At 45.0% G+C, this 24,349-nt stretch overlaps 1 protein-coding gene across 5 annotated transcripts in view; it reads right to left on the reverse strand.

Annotated features, from left to right (window-relative positions):
• The window catches only part of ATRNL1 (attractin like 1), a 1,008,890-nt gene that overhangs the window by 154,763 nt on the left and 829,778 nt on the right, over positions 1–24,349 (reverse strand). The window contains exon 28 of one of the 5 annotated variants that reach the window (XM_053305801.1): positions 13,185–20,567. The exons of the other annotated variants lie outside the window; for them this stretch is intronic. Within the exon in view, the coding sequence (XP_053161776.1) occupies positions 20,304–20,567 (264 nt within the window). The 3' untranslated portion in view covers positions 13,185–20,303. Of the gene's footprint in view, positions 1–13,184; positions 20,568–24,349 lie in introns of those variants that run through there. 5 annotated transcript variants of the gene reach the window in all.

The raw sequence follows: 24,349 nt of genomic DNA on the forward strand, positions 1-24,349 counted from the left end.
GGGCATTCCTCTTCCGACTCTTTCCCTTGCTCCCCCACCCATGGGCAAGCGGGAGGGAAAGGGGACAGGATGGGCACTACGTGTTTTGCTCCCAGGGAAGGAAGCGAAAGTGATATATGTTCAGAAGCAGAAACATTCCAGGCATTCCAGCAGGGCACCCCCATCACAGTGCTGGGAGGGGAACACCTAGCAGGGAGGTGTTCAGTCCCAAAGACAGCCCCAAGCAGGGATTATGGAGCAGTCTATTTCTATTTTTTTCAGAGAAAGATTGGGGAAGGGGGACCCAGCCCCTTCCCCTTAGGGGTTAACAGTCCATAGGCTTACTCATGAGAAGAACCATATGCAAGGAATAAGCTCAAATTTACTAGGTGGCACTCTTGTAGTATGATGTGAGTTTGCCCCATTCTCCCATGGACTGCTCTCTCATGAAAGCTACAGGCCATCAGGGCTTGAAATCAAGCCAGGAGGTTTTATGGAGGAAAACCATGGGAGGGGGTACCTGGTGAGTGCTGTTATGGTCCTGGCGACTGCCAACAAGTAGCTGTCAGAGCATGCCCCTTGCTCAGTGTAGTGGAGCGAGCGCTCCGCTAACCTGGGCTTTCTGATCATGAGATGCTGCCGCTCCGCTCCGCGCTGTGGCAACTCATGAGTAGATCCCCGACTGGAAAGCTAAAAAGCAGCCTCCAGGCTCAGGGGTGTCTCCAGCATGCCCTGAGCACTCACACAGGGCATGCTGGAGCTTCCAGGGGCCACGTGGCCCCCGAACTCCACAGCCCCCGCTGGCTCCATAATGGAGCCGGCAGTCATGTGGGCAGCCGGTTCGGCCTGCAGCTGACTGACAGGTTGTCTGCGGGGAGAGAGGGCTACACCCGCTCTCCCCACTAACCCCATTTCAGCGGTTCTCACAGGTTGTGGGAACCACCTCATTAACTGACCTGGAAAGAAGTTTCAGGGTTGTGATGAAGTGTGCAGTAACTGTGAAAAAGTCAAGTTCCATGCTAAGGATCTGTAGCCAGATACTTATTCCCACCTCAAGCTAGGTTACACAGAGAGAAAAAGGAGAGTCTTAGGCTGACCAAAGGATGAGAAGGATGAACCACCCCTCAAGGGATGAACCACCAGCCCTGCCCTCACCCCTGCAACAGATAAGATAACACCTCTGCCAGGCAGAGGAGCAGGAAAGAATGGAGAGACAGGTCAAGGAAGGAGGAGGATCTCAGGCAGGCCTTTCTGGCAGAGATAGGCCTGTGCCTCAGGAGAGCTTGGAGAAACTGCCTTCACCTGCATGAAAATGCCGGAACTCACTTTGAAGGGAACAGTGAGCACCATGAGATGAGAAGAAGGTGTGAACGAGTGCCCCTATCTCCCCAGAATGTCCTGTAGGGCTCTGAGGGCGGGAAACTCCAGCCTAAGTGAAGAGAAAGGCAGTTTCGGCAACCCCTTGGAGAATATATCTAAATAAAGAATATTGCACTACTGCATATTCAGTGTCTCTGGTATCTTTGTCACCCCAGAGGGTTACTTCTCCCAGAGGGTTATTCCATGGTGGAGTAGGTGAGAGGATGTGGATGGGGAAGTGGTGTAGATGTGGTCTTTAGAAATACCATCCCCCTTACTAGGATCCCTGTCAGGGACCTCTGATGAATATGTGTACCTAAGTTTAGGGACCAGAGATAAGTTGGGACTTCTGCTGGTGTACCGATCACCCTGCTGCCCAGTGGAGTCCCTAACTGAGCTGAAAGACCTGGTTGCTAAATTGGCATTGGAGTGGCTCGGGTTGTTGGTGGTGGGGGACTTCAATGTTAATTTTGGGACTGGGTTGTCGGGAGCAGCTCAAGAGTTCATAGCGGCCATGATGACTGTGGGCTTATCCCAATTGGTCTCTGGACTGACACATGATGCTGGTCATATGCTTGATATAGTCTTTTGCTCTGATCAGGGTGGTGTTCCATGGGTGAGGACTCGTGTCATTTCCCCATTGTCATGGACAGATCACCATCTGGTTAAGGTAGAAGTTACAGCCTCGGCCCACCTCTGCAGGGGTGAAGGACCTATTAGGTTGGTCCGCCCGAGGAGGTTATTGGATCCAATTGGATTCCAAGAAGCCTTGGAAGGGTTTAGGGTTGGCTCTGCTAGTGATTCTGTTGACACTCTGGTGCAAACATGGAATAATGAACTCACTAGCAATAGCAATAGCACTTACATTTATATACCGCTCTATAGCTGGAAGCTCTCTAAGCGGTTTACAATGATTTAGCATATTGCCCCCCAACATTCTGGGTACTCATTTTACCGACCTCGGAAGGATGGAAGGCTGAGTCAACCTTGAGCCCCTGGTCAGGATCGAACTTGTAACCTTCTGGTTACAGGGCGGCAGTTTTACCACTGCACCACCAGTGGTAAACTAGTGTCTACTAGAGCAGTAGACACAATCACTCTTAAGCGTCCTCTCCGACCTGCTTTAAAGACAGCCCCATGGTATTCAGATGAACTACAGGAGCTGAAGCAGCGAGATAGATGACTAGAGCGCAAGTGGTGGAAGACTTGGTGCAAGTCTGATCGGGAACAACACAGAGCACATTTGAAGATCTATGCTCTGGCAGCATGGGCAGTGAAGAAGCAGTTCTTTGCTGTCCGCATTGCTTCCATAAACAACAACTTCTTCTTCTCCTTCTCCTTACATTTATATCCCTCTCTTCCTCCAAGGAGCCCAGAGCGGTGTACTACATACTTGAGTTTCTCTTTCACAACAACCCTGTGAAGTAGGGTAGGCTGAGAGAGAAGTGACTGGCCCAGAGTCACCCAGCTAGTATCATGGCTGAATGGGGATTTGAACTCGAGTCTCCCTGGTCCTAGTCCAGCACTCTAACCACTACACCACACTGGCTCATGTCCAGCTGAGTTGCCTAGGGTTGTGAGGGGACTAGTATGTATGCCCTCCCCCTTGAATTTAAACTTGGAACCATCGGTTACTCGCTGTGACATTTTAAATGAAATTTTTGCGGCTAAAATATCTCACATTCGGGCAGAGCTGGATTCCACGGTTATTGCAGAGTCTACTGTGGAGGTGTCCAACAACTCCTTTTATGGGATTAGATTGGATCATTTTCAGTTTCTGACCCCTGAGGAAGTGGACAAACTGCTTCGGACTGTGCACCCTACAACCTGTCTAGGGGTGTGCATTTTGGAATTTTCTTGTTTCGATTTGTATCCAAATCGAAACATCCCCGTTTTGTTTTGTACCCAAATTTTCTGAATCCGAATCAGCCCTATTTTGTTTTGTAGCCAAATTTTCCGAATCTGAATCCGAATCAATTTGGATTTTTAAAAAGGGTCCCGGGGCAAAAAGAGTGGGTGGTGGTGGTAGTGTCCAATGGGTGGAAGCTACCACCCAAATTTCAAAGGAATTAGGCAAAGGGCTCGGTTTTTTTTGTGATTTTTAAAAAAAGTTTACACATCTTTAAGAATTTTCCCATAGGGAATAATGGGGATTCCAGCAAATGTATCACTTCAAATCAAGGGGAAAGGGATGACCCAGAGCAGAGTGTGGTGGGTAGTAGTGCCCAATGGGGGCAAGGAAACTTCCAGAATTATTTCAAAGGAATTGGGCAAAGGGCTGATCTTTGTTGAAGTTTACGTGTCTTTAAGATTTCTCCGATAGGGAATAATGGAGGTTTCAGCAGCCCCATAATTCCACTTGGGGGGGGCGAGGGGTTGTGTAGTGCACATAGGGTGTCAACCACCCCCATACCCACAAGCCTGTGGGGTATTGGGTTTTGTTGTTTCTGAGGTGTTCATTGTAGATTCTCTGGTAGCATATAAGATTTTCAGTGAAAAACAAGAATCCACTCTCATATGCTACCAGAAAATCTACACTCAGAACACCACAGAAACAGCAGAACCCCACACCCCATGAGTTAGCAACCCTTCCCCTGGCCAATGTGGGGTCAGTAAAGAGTGGGGAGAAGCAAAAGAGCCAATGAGGAACAAGGAGGGAATTGTCAGCAGGTCAGCCCATGATTTAGGTCACCGATCAGAAGGCTGGAAGGGTGAGAAATTCAAAGAGATGTCAAACACAAAATTGAGACTGACTCAGAGATCACCACAAAATGGAGGTCCGAAACAACAAAACATTTTGTAGCCGAAACAGGGGCGTTTTGTTTTGTATACAAAACTTTTGGATCTGGAAAATGGGTGTTTTGTTTTGTCTGCAAAACACCCGAAACAGGCCGTTTTGGGTACAAAACATTTTGTATCCGAAACGTTTCGCACATCCCTAATTTCTCTTGACCCTTGCCCAACTTGGCTCATCTCATCTGATAATTATATCATCAGAGAGGGTCTGGTTACTAGTATAAATGCTTCTCTGAGGGAGGGCAGGATGCCTCCTTGTCTTAAAGAGAGTATTATAAGAGCACTTTTGAAGAATCCTGCACTGGATCCCTCAGAGTTAGCTAATTACAGACCTGTTTCTAACCTTCCTGCCAAGGATACTGAGTAGGTGGTGGCTTTTCAGCTCCAGGCAGTTTTGGATGATGCAGATTATCTAGAACCATTTCAAACTGGCTTTCATGTGGGCTATGGGGTTGAGACTGCCTTGGCTAGCCTGATGGATGATCTCCAGTTGGCTATTGACAGAGGAAGTGTGACTCTGTTGATCCTCTTGGATCTCTCTGCAGCTTTCAATACCATTGCCTAGGGGTGTGCAATTTGGTTTTTCAGTGTTTTGATTCAGATCTGAATCAAAACACCCCCAATTCATTTTTGGGTCCGAATCTGACCCATCCGAATCACCCCAGATTTGATTCAGATCCAAATTAATCGAAATCCGAATCAATTCAGATCAAGAAAATGGGTCCCAGGGCCAAAAGAGTGGGGTGAGGTGGGGTAGTAGTGCCTAATGGGTGGAGGCTACCACCCAAATTGCAGAGGGATTGGGCAAAGGGCTGATTTTTGGTGAATTGTTGAAGTTTTAGTGTCTTTGGGGCAGATTTGGGGCATAAAATGGGATCTGGGTGGAAGAATGGGGTGGAGTGCTAGTGCTCAATGGGTGGAGGCTACCATCCAAATTGCAGAGGGATTGGGCAAAGGGCTGATTTTTGGTGAATTGTTGAAGGTTTTTCCCCATTAGGTATAATGGAGGTGTATCGCTTCACGTCGGGGGGAAAGGGGTGGCCTAGAGTGGTATGGGATTGGTGGTAGTGCCCAAGGGGGCAAGGAAGCTACCAGAATATTTTCAAAAGATTTGGGCAGAGGACTGATTTTTGGTGATTTGTTCAAGTTTACGCGTCTTTAAGGTTTCCCCCCATAAGGTATAATGGAGGTTTCAGCAGCCCCATAACTGCACTTGGGGGGTGCTGGGGTGGCCCAGATTGAGTGGTGGTATAATGCACATAGGGTGCCAACCACCCCTATGGGTTTCTAACCCATGGGGCACAGGGTTCTGTTGTTTCTGAGGTGTTCTGAGTGTAGATTCTTTGGTAGCAAATGAGAGTGGATTCATGGTTTGTACCGAAAATCTCATTTGCTTTTGTTTTATACTATTTTTATCATGTTTTATGTATTTTAATCTGTAATTTTAATGTTGGGATTTGTACACCACCTAGAGATTTATATATCAGGTGGTATAAAAATATGATAACTAACTAACTAACTAACTAACTAACTAAATCTCATGCTCCCAGCCAGTGCTCCAAGCCCCTATAATGTAGAATTGCCCCCTGAGGGGAGGCAGAGGCTACAGGCTCATTAGGAAAACAACTGAAAATAAAACTGCTAATAGTAGTTCTGTCTACATCTCAAAAAGAATATTGTAGAGCAGGAAACATCAGGACAACCAAAACTATCAGGGTGGTGGTGGTGGAAGCACCATCCTTTTGAGAAAAGGCTATAGCAATAGCACTTAGCACTTACATTTATATACCGCTTTATAGCCGAAGCTCTCTAAGCGGTTTACAATGATTTAGCATATTGCCCCCAACATTCTGGGTACTCATTTTACCGACCTCGGAAGGATGGAAGGCTGAGTCAACCTTTAGCCCCTGGTCAGGATCAAACTTGTAACCTTCTGGTTACAGGGCGGCAGTTTTACCACTGCGCCACCAGGGGCTCTATAACACCTGGAACATTTTAGTGGCAGACACAGCTGAGGTTTACTCAGGCTTAGTGTGGACAAAGTGATTTGTTCACTCTCACACACAACCCTAGAACCAGGGGTCACCCAATGAAACTGATCGGCAGGAGATTTAGGAGAGTCAAAAGAAAGTCCTTCATCACACCATGCATACATGATCTGTGGTATTTGCTGCCACAAGATGTGGTGATGGCCACAAGTTTAGATGGTTTTAAGAGAGGATTAGACAAGTTCATGGAGGACAAGACTATCAGTGGCTAATAGTGATAGGTATAGAGGCTCTACACACAATCCGTCATGGAGACGGTAAGGGTGTCGGGTATTGGGGCCCCCCAGCCCCCGAAAGTCCCAAAACACCCTGTGCAAATGAACTGGGTGTTCTGGGGGGAACCTCAAGGCCATGAGGCTTGTTGGAGCTCCCCATTCGGGGGACTCCTCATGAGTTGCTGTGATGCAGAGCCACGTTGCGATGACTCACAATCACCAAAATGGGGTTAGCAGAGCACTCGGTTAAGGGAAGGGGTACTTTGAGAGGTTTGCTGCTAGGAGCCACACGGCTCCCGTTGCAGCACACAACTTCCCAAAAGCAGGCTGGGCTCTCTTAGCCCACTTTTGGGAGGTTGTGAGAATAGCCTCATATGCTATCTCCAGGTATATTGTGCCTCTGAATAGCAGTTGCAGTGGTGAGAGAGGGAGTATGCCTTCATTTTCTTGTGAATTTCCTGGAGCTTTCCCTGGTTGCATAGAGTTCAATTTTGGTTATCACCTTCAACCTCATTCTGTCACACCTGGTCTGTTCCCTGTCCCTGCAGCTCAGGACACACCTACAGTCAAGCCAGGCCTGGAGGAGTGGTCTTGGGAGCCAGCAGACAATGTTCATGCCCCTGCCAAGGCATGTGCTTTTCTCCCCAAACCAGTGCTAGTGGGGGGCAAAGAAGAATATGAGGTCCACCAGGTCCTAGATTCCCAACTACTCAGGTGAAAGCTGCATTACTTGATTGATTGGAATGGCTATGGTCCGGATTAGCAGACTTGGGAGTCAGCTGACAATGTTCATGCCCCACCAAGGTGTGTGCTTTCCATCATGCCCACCCAGAGGAATTGCAGCCATGAAGAGTAAGGGTCAACCCCTGGTGAGGGGGTGGGAGTGCTGTTATGCCATGCCTGTTGAACAGCTCTGAACACTGTTGCCTCCTGTGGCAACTGTCTTAATTGTATGATGGTCCTTGGACTTTGTAGCTCCCAGCAGGCTCCACCATAGCTTCCTACTCATTGGCGAGCCAAATGGAGCAGGAATTATAAAGAGACTTCCTGCCTGAAGCTGCCTTGTCTCAGTATCAAGGTTTGCTTGATCCTGGAGTGCATCTCTCATTTACTTCTCTTGACCTCTCGGTGTGACTTCTGGCCTGTTGTGACTCCTGCTACCTGCTTAATCCTTCTGATCTGGTTTGACCTTCAGTGTGACTCTGACTTTGGCTCCTGTCTTGACCCCCTGACTGGATGACTTATTGGCTTGACCTTCTGCATGTTCCTGGCTCCCATCTCAGTCCCTGGTTCTGATTCTTGGTAGATTATCTGGCTTGACTTCTGGCCTGTACTTGGCTCTTGATTCCTGTTTGACCCGGACATCCCTAATCATCTGCCTGACCAGCATCCTGTTCCTGGTGCTTTCAATCCGGCTTCTGGATTAAACCTCCCAGTGACAGCTGGTGGTTCCTCTGACTGAAGTGGGTGGGCACTAGGCAGAGCAGGTGATGGTTGGAACCACAGGTAGTGAGAGATGGAGCCAACTGTGAGTGGTGAAGGAGGCAAAGCCAATTTTGGGCAGCTGTGAAGGGGGAGCCAGGACTAGACGGGCAGGTGTCTTAGCAATAACTGGCAAAGTGCAGATTTGTAGCTAAAGAGTGGGATCAACACACACACACACACACACCCCAACTGCTCATTGGAGAGATTCAGAGATAATTTCTATTTATTGATTGTTCAATTTCTATACTGACTTGCAGGTGGTTTACAAAAGTTTAAATACAATAAAACTCCATAAAATCACAATTGAAACCTTAAAATCAGTTAAACAGTAAAAACCAATAAACAATAAAGAGATAAAAGGAACCATATCTGCTCAGACAAGGGGTGGGTTGTTGATGAAAATATCAGCTGCTTTATAATGCTTAACAGGACTACAGTAGTGTGTAGATTTGTATCTAACGCAGCAGGATCAAACACAAGCACACACACACACACACACACACACACACACACACACAGAGAGAGAGAGACAGGAAAAGAACTGTACAAGCCAGCCACAAGTAAAGCACAGACCAGATGTAAAAGGCTGCTTCTGTTCAGAGTAAATGCATTCTGAAGCCACCAGGGCAGCTCTGCCTGATTATTTCAAAACTGAATACTACTAATAACAACAAGAAGAAAGAACTCTGAGACAGAGGGTACTGTGGTTAGTTGGACTACGGGGAAATTCAAGTTCAAATCCCCATTCAGCTATCAAACTCACTGGGTGACTCTGGGACAATTACTTATTTCTTAGCATAACTTTTCTCATAGGGTTGTTGGGAGGATAAATGTAACCATGTGCACCACTCTTGGCTTCTTGGAGGAAGCACAAGCTATACATGTAAAAGCAAATAAATCTATATAAGCCACAGGTAAAGCAGAGACTAGCTGCAAATGTGTAGAACAAATGCATTCCTAAGTTACAAGGGAGCTCTGCCTCCCTATTTTTAAAAAACCATACATAAATAATAGAAAAATAACAGGGTTTTAAAATGATGTTTGCTGGAGCTATGAACAGAGCTATGGACATCTGTAACAGAGGTCACCATGGGAAGCAAAGATGCATGGGGACACTCTTTCCCTACTCCATGCCTGCTGAACAGCTGGGTGCCACACTTTGCCCAGCTTGGGTGCCCATCCTAGCAAACAACATTTTTTAAAATAGATATCACTTCCTTGATCCTTGCCCAATGAACCACAACTGCCAATGGACATATTACTGTTACAGATACTGGCCACAATCCAGATAAAAATCTGGTTAGCTCTCTGCATAGTAAACAGCTTTTTAGAATTATTTTCCATCCAACAGAATCCACTCCTTCTCTACATACACCACACCCATATAGAAAGCCACTTTCTGCAAAACTGCAAAAGATTACTGGATAGAATACAAGTAGTTAAAAGAAAAAGACGTCTCCACCCTCTGGGCACTCTGATTGGCTACCTAAAGGGTCAATCAGCATGATACCTTTTGATTGGTGTTCAGGGCACTTTAGGCCACACTCACTTTCTGAAAATAAAGGCAAGCCTTTTAATTGGCTCCTGCCTCATTAATATTCAAATTTGAACAACTCTGTGTGTTCCTATCGGTGTTTACAAAATTCTGGTACCATTGCCCACCCTATATAAACACTGGGGCCAGGCTGCAGGCAGGGAAGAGGCAAAGACAGGGAGGCAGTAAGATAAGTTGTTACAGAAGGCATATAGAGGAGGTAAAATGGCTGACAAATATTTTCAGGTGGTTGCTGCCCACTCTGCCCTCAGGTAAGAGCCACCATTGACACCTCCAAGTACCTCTGCCCATGGCATAGCTGATATGCCACTGCATTTTAAAATGATGGGAAGCTAGCCACTCACCGCCTCTCTAGGCGGTGCGGCTCATTTGCCCCAGCCTCTATGGAGGAGCACATGATGCTGGTAGCCAGCGTCATTAGGTCAGCGGAGAACGGTGTCCCCGCTTTATAGCGGTGGATTCACCTCAAGCCAAGGTGCCAGCGCCATAGTCATTTAGGCTAGGGCAGCCACACTCGTGGCTGACCTGCTAGGGTCCGCACTGCGGGGGGTGAAGCGCCAATCCCAGCTGAATGCCTCGCAAGTCCATTGCAACTGGAATTTTAATAAAAGTGGCCAACTTCACCAAAAAGCAACATGTGTCTGTGTCTCCTTGGGTCTGGGTGCAATGACTGGTTTACAGTCCTGTTCAAGGTTATGTTCATGTCTATACAATCTGTGTGCAAGTATACACATACAGAACTGTATATGCCTGCAGTAATCCACATTTAACTTTCAATGTACATACCATAATACACTTCCCATCTGTACAGTGCATTTGAGAGGGCCTGTACCAGGTTCAGTTTTAAAGTGAGTTCATGTACAGTCATTCACACATAAAACATGTACATGAGTACAGACATTTGTTTGCACACACAGCAATATATGAATAGAGCTCATGTGTATATATGTGTACTCTAAAATTCTGCTGACAAGTGAACTCTAGTGGAGGTCCATACTTGTGAATATGTTTCTCCAATTATGCTCAAAAGTTAACTAAATATTCAAAAAAATTTCATCCTGACCTTTTCCGCTAACAACTTAAATCATAGTGACCAATTCCAGAGAATTGCCCTCTTGTGTTTGTCTTCTCTCAAATCCTAGCCTTCTCTTTCATTCTTCAAATTGTTGCAGTTGTTGCCAATTTAAGCCACCTGGTCTACCTACAAAGCAGCTGCATGGCATTATCTTGTTTTGCCTATCTCCTCCTTCCTTAACTATTTTGTTCGCCTGATCCACTAGTTCTCTTGTCAATTAACTCTCCGTCTGTCATAGGAACCATCCCCAACATAGCATTGCCATTCTAACAGATAGTTTAAAATCAAGGAGACTTGCTAGGAGTCATGCTACCCAAACTCTATGGTTACTCCATTCATTTCAATGGTTATTATTGAATGCATTGCTTTTCTGTGCTGACATTCATGCAAGAGAGAGCAGTCTCAAATTCCCCACGTTAATGATTTGGTTTACTAGTATTACAATTAGAGATCTATTTTATTGATTCCCCAAATGAGAATGTGTATTTTGATTGTTATTCAATAAACGTTCAACATTTTGCATTGGAAAGTTGTGGTCCCCCTTTGTATCATTTCCGCATCCACACATGGGTTAGCCCTTGCTGCAAAGTTCCCGCAGCATAAATGTGTCTTGCCCTATGGGTCGTAACGTCACTCACCCCCCTCATCACCTTGCTCATGGAAAAGCCGTGTTTGTGGAAGAGGGAAATGCCGTAACCATGGTGGCAGGCATTTCCATGATAGGCAGCCTGGGGTGATCCAGACTTCTCCCCTTCAAAAAAAATTAATTGCCGTGTTTAATTTTTTTTTAAATTGGCATCAGTATATTTGGCCTTTGTCTTAGAATTAGTCTGGAGGGAAAAATCTTCATTTCAGTATTTGTTTTCAGTAAATATATAAAACAACCCTTTTAAAACCCCAGTTACAAATGCAATTAGCTAATACAGCACTGGGTGTTTCAGTCATACATTACTACCATCCAAATGCAAAGTAAATAGTTCAACAAGTCTATTGACAGTTGTGATAAATTACAAGAATCCAAATGAGTAAAAAGCTACAATGTCTGCCATCAAAGAACTTGGGAGATTGTAAAAATAACAGAAACCTTTAATTAACTCAGGAAATTAAAAGGTGACTTTAATAAAGCAACCTTAATAACAAGACACACTCAGATGAACTCACTAGCACATGTTAATCAAGAACAAGAAGTAATTTCAGGTACACAAGTGATTAGGTGCTTACATAATGCTAAAATTAAACAAAAGACGGATACAAGTTACATGGCTGCCCAGATAAATGATGAAACTGTGACACTGAGGCCCATAAACACTAGTATAAATTACATGGTTTTCCTATTAATTAATAAAAAGCTGTGTTGATTTTCATAATGGACACTTGTTATACAACAGTGGAGCCTAAGAACCATATATCTTTGTGAATTTCTATAGGTGAAAGTGCAGGTTCTGTAAACTCACTTTAGATTTAAACACATCAATTACTTATGTAGAGAAATTTCAAATCTGTAGTATAAACTATTTACCTCATCCACTTCAACATCTAGAAAGCTATTACAGGCCATTGTGTGCAGGCCAAATGACTGGTGTTTCCGGATCATCCTGAGTTGACACAGAATGATATAAAGGAATAGATTTACTATTAATCTGAAATGATTCCCCTAAACATTGCAACAGTTTTAGACCTAAGTGCCTTCTGCAGAAAATGGCCTATTTTATTTTTCAAACATATTTCTTAAATACTTCAGCATCCAAACCCACAAAATTGTCTTTTCTATGGCACTAAAAGAGCAAATAGGAATTAATACCAATACTGATGTGTATAAGATATTGTTAAATCCATTACCTCCTGAAGCCAAACCTTGCTGTGGTTTCTTTTTTATTCTAGGAACATAGGAAGCAAGCTGCTTTCTTCTGAGTCAGACTATTGGTCCATCTAGTTCTGTATTGTCCACACAGACTGGCAGTGTCTTCTCCAAGGTTGCAGGCAGGAGTCTCTTGCAGCCCGGTCTTGGAGAAGCCAGGGAGGGAACTTGGAACCTCAGATGCTCTTCCCAGAGCGGCTCCATTCCCTGAGGGGAATATCTTACAGTGCTCACGTGTTGTCACCTTCAAGTACCTAGAATACTCTGAAATCTGATGTGCTGCCCAGAAATGAACTTTTGACTTTGTAGGTGGAGCTGCTGCTCCCTACAACCTCAACTCCAGACTGGATCGAGACAAATTTCAGGGGAGCTTCACGGGAAGCCTACCCCATATAAAAACATTCACTTCTATCATGCTGTGTCTGCTGCTGCGGCTATATATATATAGCCGACCCTGCACAGAGCATCTGTGCTCTTTGGGGCCAGCGGTTACCTCTTCCCCCCACCTTCTGCCCCAGTCTCCACTTCCAGGCCCAGACACCTCTCCTCCCCACCGCCACTTCTGCACGCCCCCACTCCTCTCCCTGGCCTTGCCTCTGTGGCTGGGCTGGGCCCGCCGCTGCCTCTGGCCTCTGCAGCCAGGCCTGCCGCGGCGACCAATCCTCCTGGGTGCACCTCAGCCAATCAGGCCCGTCCACTGCCCAGCCAATCAGCTGGCACTGGGACGCACATTCCAAGGCACATCCAGGATACATATATATATATATATATATATATATATATATATATATATATATACACACACACACACACATATACACACACACACACACATATATATATACACATATATATACACATATATATACACACACACACACATATATATACACATATATATACACATATATATACACACACAAACACACAATGCTTTTTGTTACCACTCTTCAGCCTCATTTAAGATTTCTTTATTTCATGAACTGAGCTTCAGTGAGGGGGGGGCATTTTAAAATCTTGTCTCTGGGCCCACTCCAACCTTGCTATGCCCCTGGCTGAAGCAGTTCAGCTGTCCACCCAACTCCCAGACTTATAAGCACTATAGCTACTGACAAGGGCATCCCATGGTGTGGTAGGTCCCAATCCAAAACATGGTATGAGAGAAGAAAATCCTCTGGTTGCTACAACTGAGCACTTTGTAAGAAGATCGACTTTTGCTTTGGGGGTTCATTTTGTATCCACTCCTGAATTGTTGACGAACATAGAAATATAGGAAGTTGCCTTATATCAAGTCAGAGCATTGGCCCATCTAGAAGAGTACAGTCTGCACTGACTGGCAGTGGCTCTCCAAAGTTTCAGGCCCAAGTCTTTCCCAGCCCGACCTGGAGATGCCAGAGATTGGACCTGGGAGCTTCAGCATGCAAAACAGATGCAAAACCACTGAAGAGCCTGGCAAAATGTCTGTAGGAGAAGCAATACGGAAACAGATGTTCCTTCTTGATGCTGGGCACTCTACTAGTTCTGATTGAATAAGTATAATTAGTGGGGCACATAGGTAGTTGTTAGTTGTCAAAAGTTCCTACCTGCCCATCACTGCCACAAAACTGGATAAAACAAATAGGATAAACTATAAATTTCATAATAGAATTTAATATCAACTATGTTCAGTGACTTGACTTAAAATAAAGATTCCAGTCCCCATTTGAATAGATCTATACTTTCCCTTCTAGGACTAATAAATATTCCTTATATGGAAAGCTGCTTGTTTTCAGGTGATTAACAGAACCCTTCTTGGACTTCTGCAGTAATTCATATACTTTAGTTCAGAAAGAGCTACAATTCCTTTCTAGAATTTAACCCAACCCTTCTATGGCAAACTGGCTCAATACCAGTTGCAGGGGAGCAACAGCAGGAGAGAGGGCATGCACTTGCCTGTGGGCTCCCCAGAGGTATCTGGTGGGCCACTGTGTGAAACAGGATGCTGGACTAGATGGGCCTTGGGCCTGATCCAGCAGGGCTGTTCTTAAGTTCTTATGTCTGATAATAGAGCAACATGTAGGGATATTAGAGAGCACATGTTCTTCTTGCAGAAAATCTCATATTCAGTGTCCTCCCTCGTATCTCCACATAGGGCTGAGAAAGACCTCTGCCTCAGATGCTAAAGAGTCACTCCAAATCTGTGCAGCCAGTGCTGAGCTAGATGGACCAATAGTCTGAGTCAGTGTAAGGCAACTTCCTATCCCTATGTTTTGATAACATAGCTGTTTTCTATTATAAAGTCCTGCATGAAATGCAGTTTGACAGAAAACTAAATAGAAGTCTGACAAGGAACAGTAATTTATGTAAATGTAGCTTTGATACATCAAAATGTTATCAGCATTTAAAAATAAATAACTGGGAGTAAGCGCCATTGAACTAAGGGGGACTTACTTTGGAGTAAACACACATATTATGGTTCTGTTCTGATAATGCCTGTTAGATTAGCCTTGTAATGAGTGCAATATCATGGCGTTTGATGTTGTGCTAGGAGAGTGGGTTGTATACTGTACCTCATCTCAAGCATTTACTTTCTGGAGCAACAAGAATCAGAGTTGTGACCCAGCAAATTCTGCATCTTTCCCTCTCACTCCCAATCCCCACTTAAAACAAAAACAAAAACACAGCATCTCAGATCAGTTAAGGCATTCAACTTTAGAATTGATTTAGGCATTTTTCATAGTTCAATTCAAATGAATTTTGGCAATTCACAGTTGTGCCACATTTATTTGCAGCAGCCACCCCACCCCCCTCCCCTGTTTACTCATTTCCTAAAGGAAATTGCAAGTTAATAGAAAAAGCAGCACTGGAACTGCCTCATATCCTATAGTTATTAATTAAGCAAAAGTCTGGTTGAGTAACTTGGATACTAAAAAATATAGAGTTAAACAAAGCCCAGTGCTTCTTGAAATGAAGTTTCAACTTCAACAGTATTCTATAAAATGTATGTATTAAAATCTATAGCCTCCTTTTAAAATATGTAGATTTTTATAATCTACATATGCACAAAATACACCAATTTCTAAAAAAATACTAACAGGTATAACATATAGAAGAAAGCACATGCATTAAATTTGATTTTTCCTCTTGAAACAGATCAATCATTCTGTTACAGTGACATAAAAAACACTGCCCTATAATCAACAAAGCAAGAAGCTGACTATTTCATTAATCGCATGCAATGGGTTAGAAAACTTTAACGCACTAATGTACAAAACTTTTAAATGTTTCTAATAGCCACAGATCGTACAGGCTAATTGTACTTGTACCTGGTATAAAATGTTAAGAAAGCAGACAGCATGCTGGGGAAAATGAACATAATCCCAGGTTCTGACAAATCCATTATATATATATTTAACACTTTTTCTTGAAAGGTAACAGCTTATCATTATTACACTGACTGTTAGAATCTGCTTCAACAAAAGGTACTGACAGATTTGTCAAATCAGTCCATACGTTCCAAAGAAGGAAAAATATACAATTGTTAAAACTAGACACTGGAGATAGAAGATGTTATGAATGTTAAGAGAATGAGAACAGAGGTTGACATCTTTAGATGAGTCTAATACAAGCTGCAAACAAATAGAACAACAAAAGCATTTGTCAGATGAGTACTGGAACAGCTCACAGCTCACAGTTGAGATAAATTAAGAGATAGGAAGAGCTCTGTGAAAAGTGGTACATTTAAAAAAAGCAAATGGGCTTTACATTTCACTAGGTTTTGTGAAAGGCAAAGAGAAAGCCAGTTTTCACCAGTCGATCACCATTCATTCAGGTTTGTTTTAAGTAAGCCATTCTTTCTATAAAGCCTCTTTTAGCCAGCTCCAAACAAAATGCATGTGTCACCGCAGAAGCAGGGAGGATGAATGCTGAAGGTCAGCTGGTAAATGAAACTTATTTTCTAACTATGTGTATTCTGCTTCAAACAGGAAGAGCTTGCAAATGGGTTTGGTGGAGGGAGACACACACATACTACTACCTAGACTGGAGATATACAATGTATTTTGTTTCAGTGTCACTATAAAGCACCTTCATTATTTGGTGTCCTTTGAATGCCTCTTCAAAATTTCACCCATCCTTTGTCTAATTTCTGGACACTGAAAAGAACTATTCAAAATTCTTCCAGGGGCTGATTGTTAAGGTTTCAGAGACTGTGCTGTCCCTTGAGCTAGCCCACAGGGCATAGCTCAAATTTAATAATTTGGGAAACGCCAAACCAGCTCAGGAGCTGGCATTCAAACACTCTCAGATGGATGGGGAGAAGTTCCCTTAAAAAGCAGGTAAGGAGCTTCTTACCTGCTCCTCCCCGCCCCCGCTGTTCACTCATGCCCTAAAAAGAATCGTATTGCAAGTTAAGGTGCCCATCTTAACTTCTGCACCATATAAGCTGTACAGTCTGGTATATGATGAGACTCCATGCACCACACTTTGCCTTGATCAGAGATGCATCAGGCAGAAATTCATCAGTGGCATCTCTAGGAAATGATTAGGGAAACTGCACCTGTTAAATGTCTGCCTGGATGCATCCCTCCCTAGCCCAATGTCCTACTGAAAGATCAAGGCAAAGAGGCTATACTCAGGATTGAAGAAAATCGGGCTAGCCTCCTCTAGCCTGATTTTCTTCAATCATGAGAACCACCGGGCTCGGCTGAGATCCTGGTGGTTCTTGAGTGGCTAACCTGCTCAAGTAGCCCGCCCCTTAGTCCGGGTTTGCGGAGCGAGCGCTCTGCAAACCTGGGCTATCGGATCGTGAGTAGCTGCTCCGCACCGCGGCTACTCACGAGGAGACCCCTGGAGGGGAGGCGACAAGCCAGCATGCCCTGCGCGCTTGTGCAGGGCATGCTGGAGCTTGTGGGGGCCGATCAGTCCCTGCTCCCCCAGCCCCCGCCAGCTCCGTCACGGAGCCAGCAATCATGTGGTGGCCGATCCGGCTGCCCAGGGCTCCCTCCCGCTCATCTGCAGGGAGAGCAGGCTTAGCGCGCTCTCCTCACGCACTCGAAGAAACCGGGTCTCACTGATCGTGAAAGTTTGTTTGCATAGAGCCTCATTTCTAAAGCCATCATCAAATAACAGACTGTACAAAGTCTTTACAGCTTATACAGCACAGAAGTTAAGATGGGCACCTTAACTTGCAAGTTCCATTCTTTTTAAAACACAAATGAAAATGAAAAGCATCTTAACTCTAATTTTAAACTAAGATTTTTGGATTACTGAATTTCCAGGTGTTTTTTTAAGATATCTTACAGTACTCAGAGGTAGTCTCCTATTCAAATGCATACCAGGGTAGATCCTACTTAGCAAAAATTTATGCTTGCTACCACAAAACCCAGTTCTCCACTAGTGTGCTGTTCTTCTCTTTAACAGCAATGAGATCCATGTGTGTGCAGATGCTGTGTGGAGGCTGCAGGGAACAGCACCGCAGCCACACGCAGCGTCTTGGAGAGCAGGCAATGCCACCGGAACAGTGGTGGGGCGGGGATGAGCAGTTAATGAGCTTCTTACCTGCTTTTTAAGGCAACCGCTCCCCACCCCACTGCTGGCTACCCTGAGCTGGTCGTGTACATCCCTACTATTGGGGATCCCATTTCAGTAGGGGATGTGGCTCTTAGTATTGATCCAAGGCACTTGCATGCTAGTTGATGGTGAGATCCAATTAGCATTCTAAAGAGGCAACCTTTTATAGTTTATTACAAATAACCTTCACTTGCTGGCGAATAGATATGCATGAGCAAAGCATAGCCAACAGAAAGATAGTATAATGAGCAAGATTCTCACACAGAACACTGATAAGGCAATGCAGTTAATTATATCACTAACTAAAACAAGGGGCTCAAGCACAGATGAGAGGGAGAGAGACTGTTTTATACAGGCCACTAACTCTCACACAAGTTGGCTGTCTTGTGCCTTCTACACAGGGATTGGCACATGCATACACTACATTTCATGGCTTAGATCCCAACACAGACACTAAACTTTCCCTCCTCATATACAATGATCTTGCACAAGTGGATCGCTCCCTCCCATGTCACTACAGTCCACTCCTTGTCTGTGACAGGAAATCACCATGGCTCTACAATACCATATGAACTAGGCTGCTTATGGATATAAGTTCTATATATATATATGCTATAGGTAAAATAGTTATACAACAGGACGGATGATACTACCATACAAGCTTTGCAGCTGAAAGGCTCCAAATCTTTTTGAAGATTTCCTACCAACAATGTTCTGTTTTGCAGGATGGCAGTGAGAACCTCATAATGGACAGAACAGGAAGGAAAATTAACCTTCTAGTGAGGCTGCCAATGCCTTTTATGCTGGGCTGAACATGTAGTCTAGTGACAGGTTCATAAATGTCTATCACACAGGTTGTACAGGCACTAACCGGTGGTCAGGTAATATCTGTGCCATTCTATTGAATGACATGATTTATATACCACCCTGGAACTTTTTTTGTATGGAGAGGTATATAAATTTACTAAATAAATAAATAAATAAAATGATTCAATATTACACATACTTGAGTCCAGCCAATCCCTTATATCAAAACAAGGTTAAATGGGCAAGGGTGCCACTCACATTCTCCTTGGTTATGGTGGTAGGTTCACCCTCCATACATGCCTGCATTTAGGGGGCACACCTTACCCGAAGGCCAGTGCTTGCATCCTTTCCCTCATATGATTAGCTGAGGTAATATATGTTCCATAAAATCTGAGCATTCACATTTGAGAATCTACAATGTGTGGTAAAGGGGCAATCAGACATTTTGCTTTTGTCCCCACACTATCGTGCCTAGAGCATGCGACAGTAGAATCCCATTCAAAGCCTGCCAACTTGGCAAAGAGGCACCTTTTATTGTGGTGATTCTCTTTATTTAGCAGGGGGAGAGTAACTGGCCCTATCCACCCCCAGCACAGTACCTCCAGTGACTGTTGCTGGTGTCTATCTTATGTTACTTTTAGATTGTGAGCCCTTTGGAGGCAGGTGTCCATCTTATTTATTTGTTTCTCTGTGTAAACCGCCCTGAGCCATTTTTGGAAGGGCGGTATAGAAATAGAAAAAATAAATAAAATAAAAAATAAATAAAGCTGTAGGGTCTAATCCAATTCTGCCAAAGAGTATATTGTAAGCTTCCAAATTCTATTTTCATTTTGCTTACTTTGTAATTACTGCTCGATTCCACTATAAGCAGGTGATTATATTCAGCATATTGTCTATCTTATTATTGATATCACCCTGAGCTCACATGGGCTCATGGCAGACCACCCAGTATTTCTAACTGGAGGATAATGCTTGCCCAGACAAGGCTCCTAGGTCCAGTAATCTCAGGTCACTGAAAGGTTCAAGGCTGAGGTGCTGGCATGCCTCAGAGCAAGTGATTCACTGTCATAGGCACTCAAAGCCCCTGCTGTAGTGCCAAGTCTTTCTAGGAGTGTGGCCATTCCTTTTTGGGATGACTAGGCCAAAGGCCTTCAAGGTATAATGATTCTTAAGGTATTATACCCTAATATCTGCCCTTGAAATGTCAATGGTGAGCCTGAATCAAACAGACATAGGCTCCAGGTGAACTGGAAGGTGTGCATCTACCTGCCTAAGCCTATCACCCTGCAGGTCATGGGCAGGGTGATGATGTAAGCCCAGGAAATTACCAAAAATGTGAGTGTTTATTCCATGGAATATCCACAGATATTCCTCGGGTGTCAGATGGTAGAGGCCCTAGGTAACATTTCCTCAGGGCAATTCCTAACATGGTTTAACATATATGATTTCATTTCCCACTGTAGCCCTCCCAGGTCTTCTGTGTGTAACACAACATAGTATGTCATGTGAAGTCAGGTTAGATTGTTCAGTAAAGTTACAGTCACAGTCAACATAGCTGATGCACTCCCACCATTCATTATTCCGCTCCCTTATCAGTTTCAGCTGAATAATGGGTACAATCATGAGTTGTAGCTAAGTCATGTCCATCTCGAAATGACACTCCAGTCTCCAAGTTGTTATGGAGGGTATCAAATGTTGCCAGCTGGGATCGCCGATGAAGTGCTGGGCCTGAGTTAGCAGGGTAGGACCAAGGCAATTCTCCAGCGGCTGAGTCAAAGTTATCGGGGGAAGAGTCACAGCAAATCACAGGAACAACTTCAGTTTCTCTCATGCAATTTTCCTACATCAAGATAAACAGGAACATTAACATCTTCAAATAACACCCAATATGCATTCCCAGCTCCTGGAGTTACCACCTCCCCTTCCATTCTCCACTAGCTTACATTCACACTTGTTGGTACATTCACACTCCTTGGCTACTCAATCCAATAGTCACAAGGAGCTATACTCTCTCACCAATGAGCTGCACAGCATGGCTAAATGCAGACAAAACAAGTCAGGTTCAGGAGGGAACAGAGAATGTGATATTGCTCTAATTTCCTCCTTGATAGCATCCACCACCCTTGTACCCAAGGGTGTCACACACAGAGGTAGGTGATTTTCCTCAGCAATCTCCCAGGACCCGGGGGCGGGGGCGGGCTGCAATTCAAATGGAGAATTACAGTCATAAGTCTCTAAAAAGACATGTTCTCTTCTTTAAGGGGCTGATGGTCCAGCCCAGATTCAACTGGCATGTGTTATGCCATCCCTCCAAGATGCTGATAGGGACTAACTTCCTCATTTGTCATTCATGCCACCAGGCCAGAGGCCTGTGGGTGATAAGATATGCGACACATCTGATGTATGATCCATTGGTTGGCTCATGCTCCTACTTTTTGGCCAGCAAAATAACTATCATCTGTCTGGATCTGATCCATAGACTCAAATGATTGATCAAATTGCCAAGAGTCTGTATATGGTGGACCCCACTGCATGACTTTCTATATAATCCAGAGGCTGGCATAGGCCAATATAGTCCACATGCCATATTTTCCCCAGGCACAGCCCTAGGTGGATATGGCCTATAGCCATAGGTGTGGATTGCAATGGATATTGTTTGCACTGCTGACAAATGGGACACTGCTCACATACAGTTTTGATCTGGGCCACAGTGCATGGTATTCCTCACTGGACTGCCCAGACCAACATGGTTTTCTCACTCAAATGCCCAGATTTCTCATGGGCCCACCGGCCCAGCACGAACTCTTCATCCTCTGTGAGGCTTGATCTAATCTGCACCACTTGGTCCATTGCTTGACCAAAAGCATGAAGGGGGCGGGGGCAGGGCAGCATTCATATAGACAGAATTTACTGCACCTAGAGTGGTAAGCAAACAGTTTCCACTGCTCAGCCCCCTCATAAAGCATGGTTCATTTTCCTATCACTGCCTCCCATTATGAAGGCTATCCAGTAAGGTCTCTGTAAATACACTGCCCAAGGGTCAGTGTGAATGAAAAAGATGTCATGCATTAGTTTGTACTATGACCATAAGCTCCACTGCCAGCCAGTGAACTGGCTGGGTTGCCCCTCCCCTCTCAGAATAGGACCGTCTGAGACATAAGATTCAGAGCAGCTGCCCTCCATCTGCATCAATCTCCTCGTGCCAGCTGTAAACCAAGCTGCCTGCCTCTGGTCTCTAGGTAACACTTTGCAGGGAGGGGCAGTCGCTGCTGAAAAGGCAAACACATTAGTCACTTTTGCAAAGCACCATGGCCTACACGGTGAGTCTAACACCCAGGCCATGATGGGCAATCCTGGGCATAAAGTCACTGGGGCATCTCTAGCAAGACACTCTGTTTCCAGCAAAGCCCAGCAGCAGGCCAGTAATTGTCTCTCAAAGTGGGTGTGATTCTTTGCAGCCAATATTCCACTGCCATAAGCTCCAGGCTGCCACAACCTCAATTACCATAGGTTGTAAGATCTGAGCCAGATGGAGAATGTCTCCAGTATTCAAACAGCCCAACAAACTGCTCCACCGGTTTTTTGGGTGGCCTTTAGGGGGCAGTTGTGTCTGTCATGGATACAGCAGAGACCCTTGCCTGTAGATTCCCCAAAACACTACTGATTGTGCAGGGCCTTGCACCTTTTTGGGGTTCACAGCCCAGTCCTGGCTTTTCCTATGCTCAATCAGGGTGGAGAGGCCTTTGGGCACACTCTTGTCCCTCCTCTTCCCTTGTTATTAAGACTCCAGGCAAGGGTCTGTTAATTAGCTCAAAACTCAAGGTATCTCTGCCATCCCCCTCCCCTGTCAGAAAGGGCAGGAAACACTCCAAACTATTCAGTTAACTCAGATTCAGACAAATAAAGAGGGGGAGGAGAAAGTCACAAGAAAGAGTTCCGTTTCAGTCATTCTCCAGTGGGAGGGGGCCCAGCAAAACCCCTCCACACTGACCCTTTGACTTCATACTCTCAATCTCAGTCTCTCCTCCTCCACCCCTCCCTCTCACAACTCTAGTATTCAGAAGACCATTAATCTTATCTCCTCACTGCTTCAAAGCAAGGCAGTGAACAGGTTCTTTTCCAAGCCGCAGATAGTCTGAAGGCTTCAGCCCAAGTTTATCTCCCTCAGAATAAGGGGAGTAATGGCAGGAGAGAGGGCATGCCCTCAACTCCTGCCTGTGGCTTCCACTGGCATCTGGTGGGCCACTGTGCGAAACAGGATGCTGGACTAGATGGGCCTTGGGCCTAATCCAGCAGGGCTGTTCTTATGTTCTTATTAGAATCAGTTCAAGCTAACTGGACAATGCCGACACTCCATCCCAGGTGTCATCATCACTGCAGCGTCAGGCTCCCAAAAAAACATGCCCGACTGCATAACATAATGGGACCCCCAATGCCCCCAATGCTACCAGCCGGGGGCAAGCAGACCAGCCCCCAAGCCTCCACAGGCTTGCTGCTTGCAAGCACACAGTCTCAGCCAATTCAGTCTGCGTGTGATCTCACACAACACAACCTTTCTCTGAAGGGGTGGTGAGAGGCCCCCTCTTTCAATGAATAAAGGGGTTTGGTGGCACCCCCTACCTCATAACTCCCTCCTCCCCCTGCAAACAGAGGTTCCTTGGTGTGTCTACGCCAACCAATTTTCACTCACTGAAGCTCATCCCATCGCTGCATGGAGGCCACTTGAACAGTGATAGAGGGGAAGCCTCCAAAATTCATGACACCCCCCCACCACCACCTTCTATGCTATAAATCATGCTGATATACAAGGCAGCCTGCCAACAGGCTGTACAAAATAATTCCTTACGATGAAAGTTACACTTTCTGCTGAGAAGCCAGTAATCACACACACAACGAAGAGCTATATCCCTGACAGACATCAACGCTGTTTCTTCAATCCCCTGCACCGTCAGACAGTAGGCAATCGCCTTCGAGGATGAGGCCACTCCATAACTGCTACTCAAGTCCTTTCAGAAGGGGAGCCACCCTACTGAACACATAGGACAAGCTCCTAGCACCCATATTCCATTTGGGGCAAACCAGGAATTTGGCTGTTTCTTCATCCAGCAGCCTCCCCCTCCTCCTTTTCCTTTCATGGTAGAATGCTCCCCTCGGACTCTGCTCACTGCGTCAATTGCTGTGCCAGGGGCACGTTTCTTTGCTTGGGAATGAGATGGACACACACACGGAAAGAATAGATGCCATTTTGATCAGATAAATATAAAGGGGTAAAAGATTTACATATCTTGAAACACAAACTACTGGTGTAGGGGTTAGGGTTAGGGTTGCAGTAGGGGATGTGACTCTTGGTGTTGGTCCGAGGCACTTGCATGCTAGTCCATTGATGAGATCCAATTAGCACTCTAAAGGGGCTGCCTTTTATAGTAATTACAAATAAACTGCACTTGCTGGTGAACAGACACACATGAGCAAAGCATGGCCAACACAGAGACAGTATAATCAGCAATGTTCTCACACAGAACGCTGATAAGGCAATGCAGTTAATTATATCACTAACTAAAAAAAGGGGGCTCAAACAGAGATGAAAGGGAGAGACAATGCTTTATACAGGCCACTAACTCT

The sequence above is a fragment of the Hemicordylus capensis genome, chromosome 3 (genome assembly GCF_027244095.1).
Source record: "Hemicordylus capensis ecotype Gifberg chromosome 3, rHemCap1.1.pri, whole genome shotgun sequence".
Lineage (NCBI taxonomy): Eukaryota > Metazoa > Chordata > Lepidosauria > Squamata > Cordylidae > Hemicordylus > Hemicordylus capensis.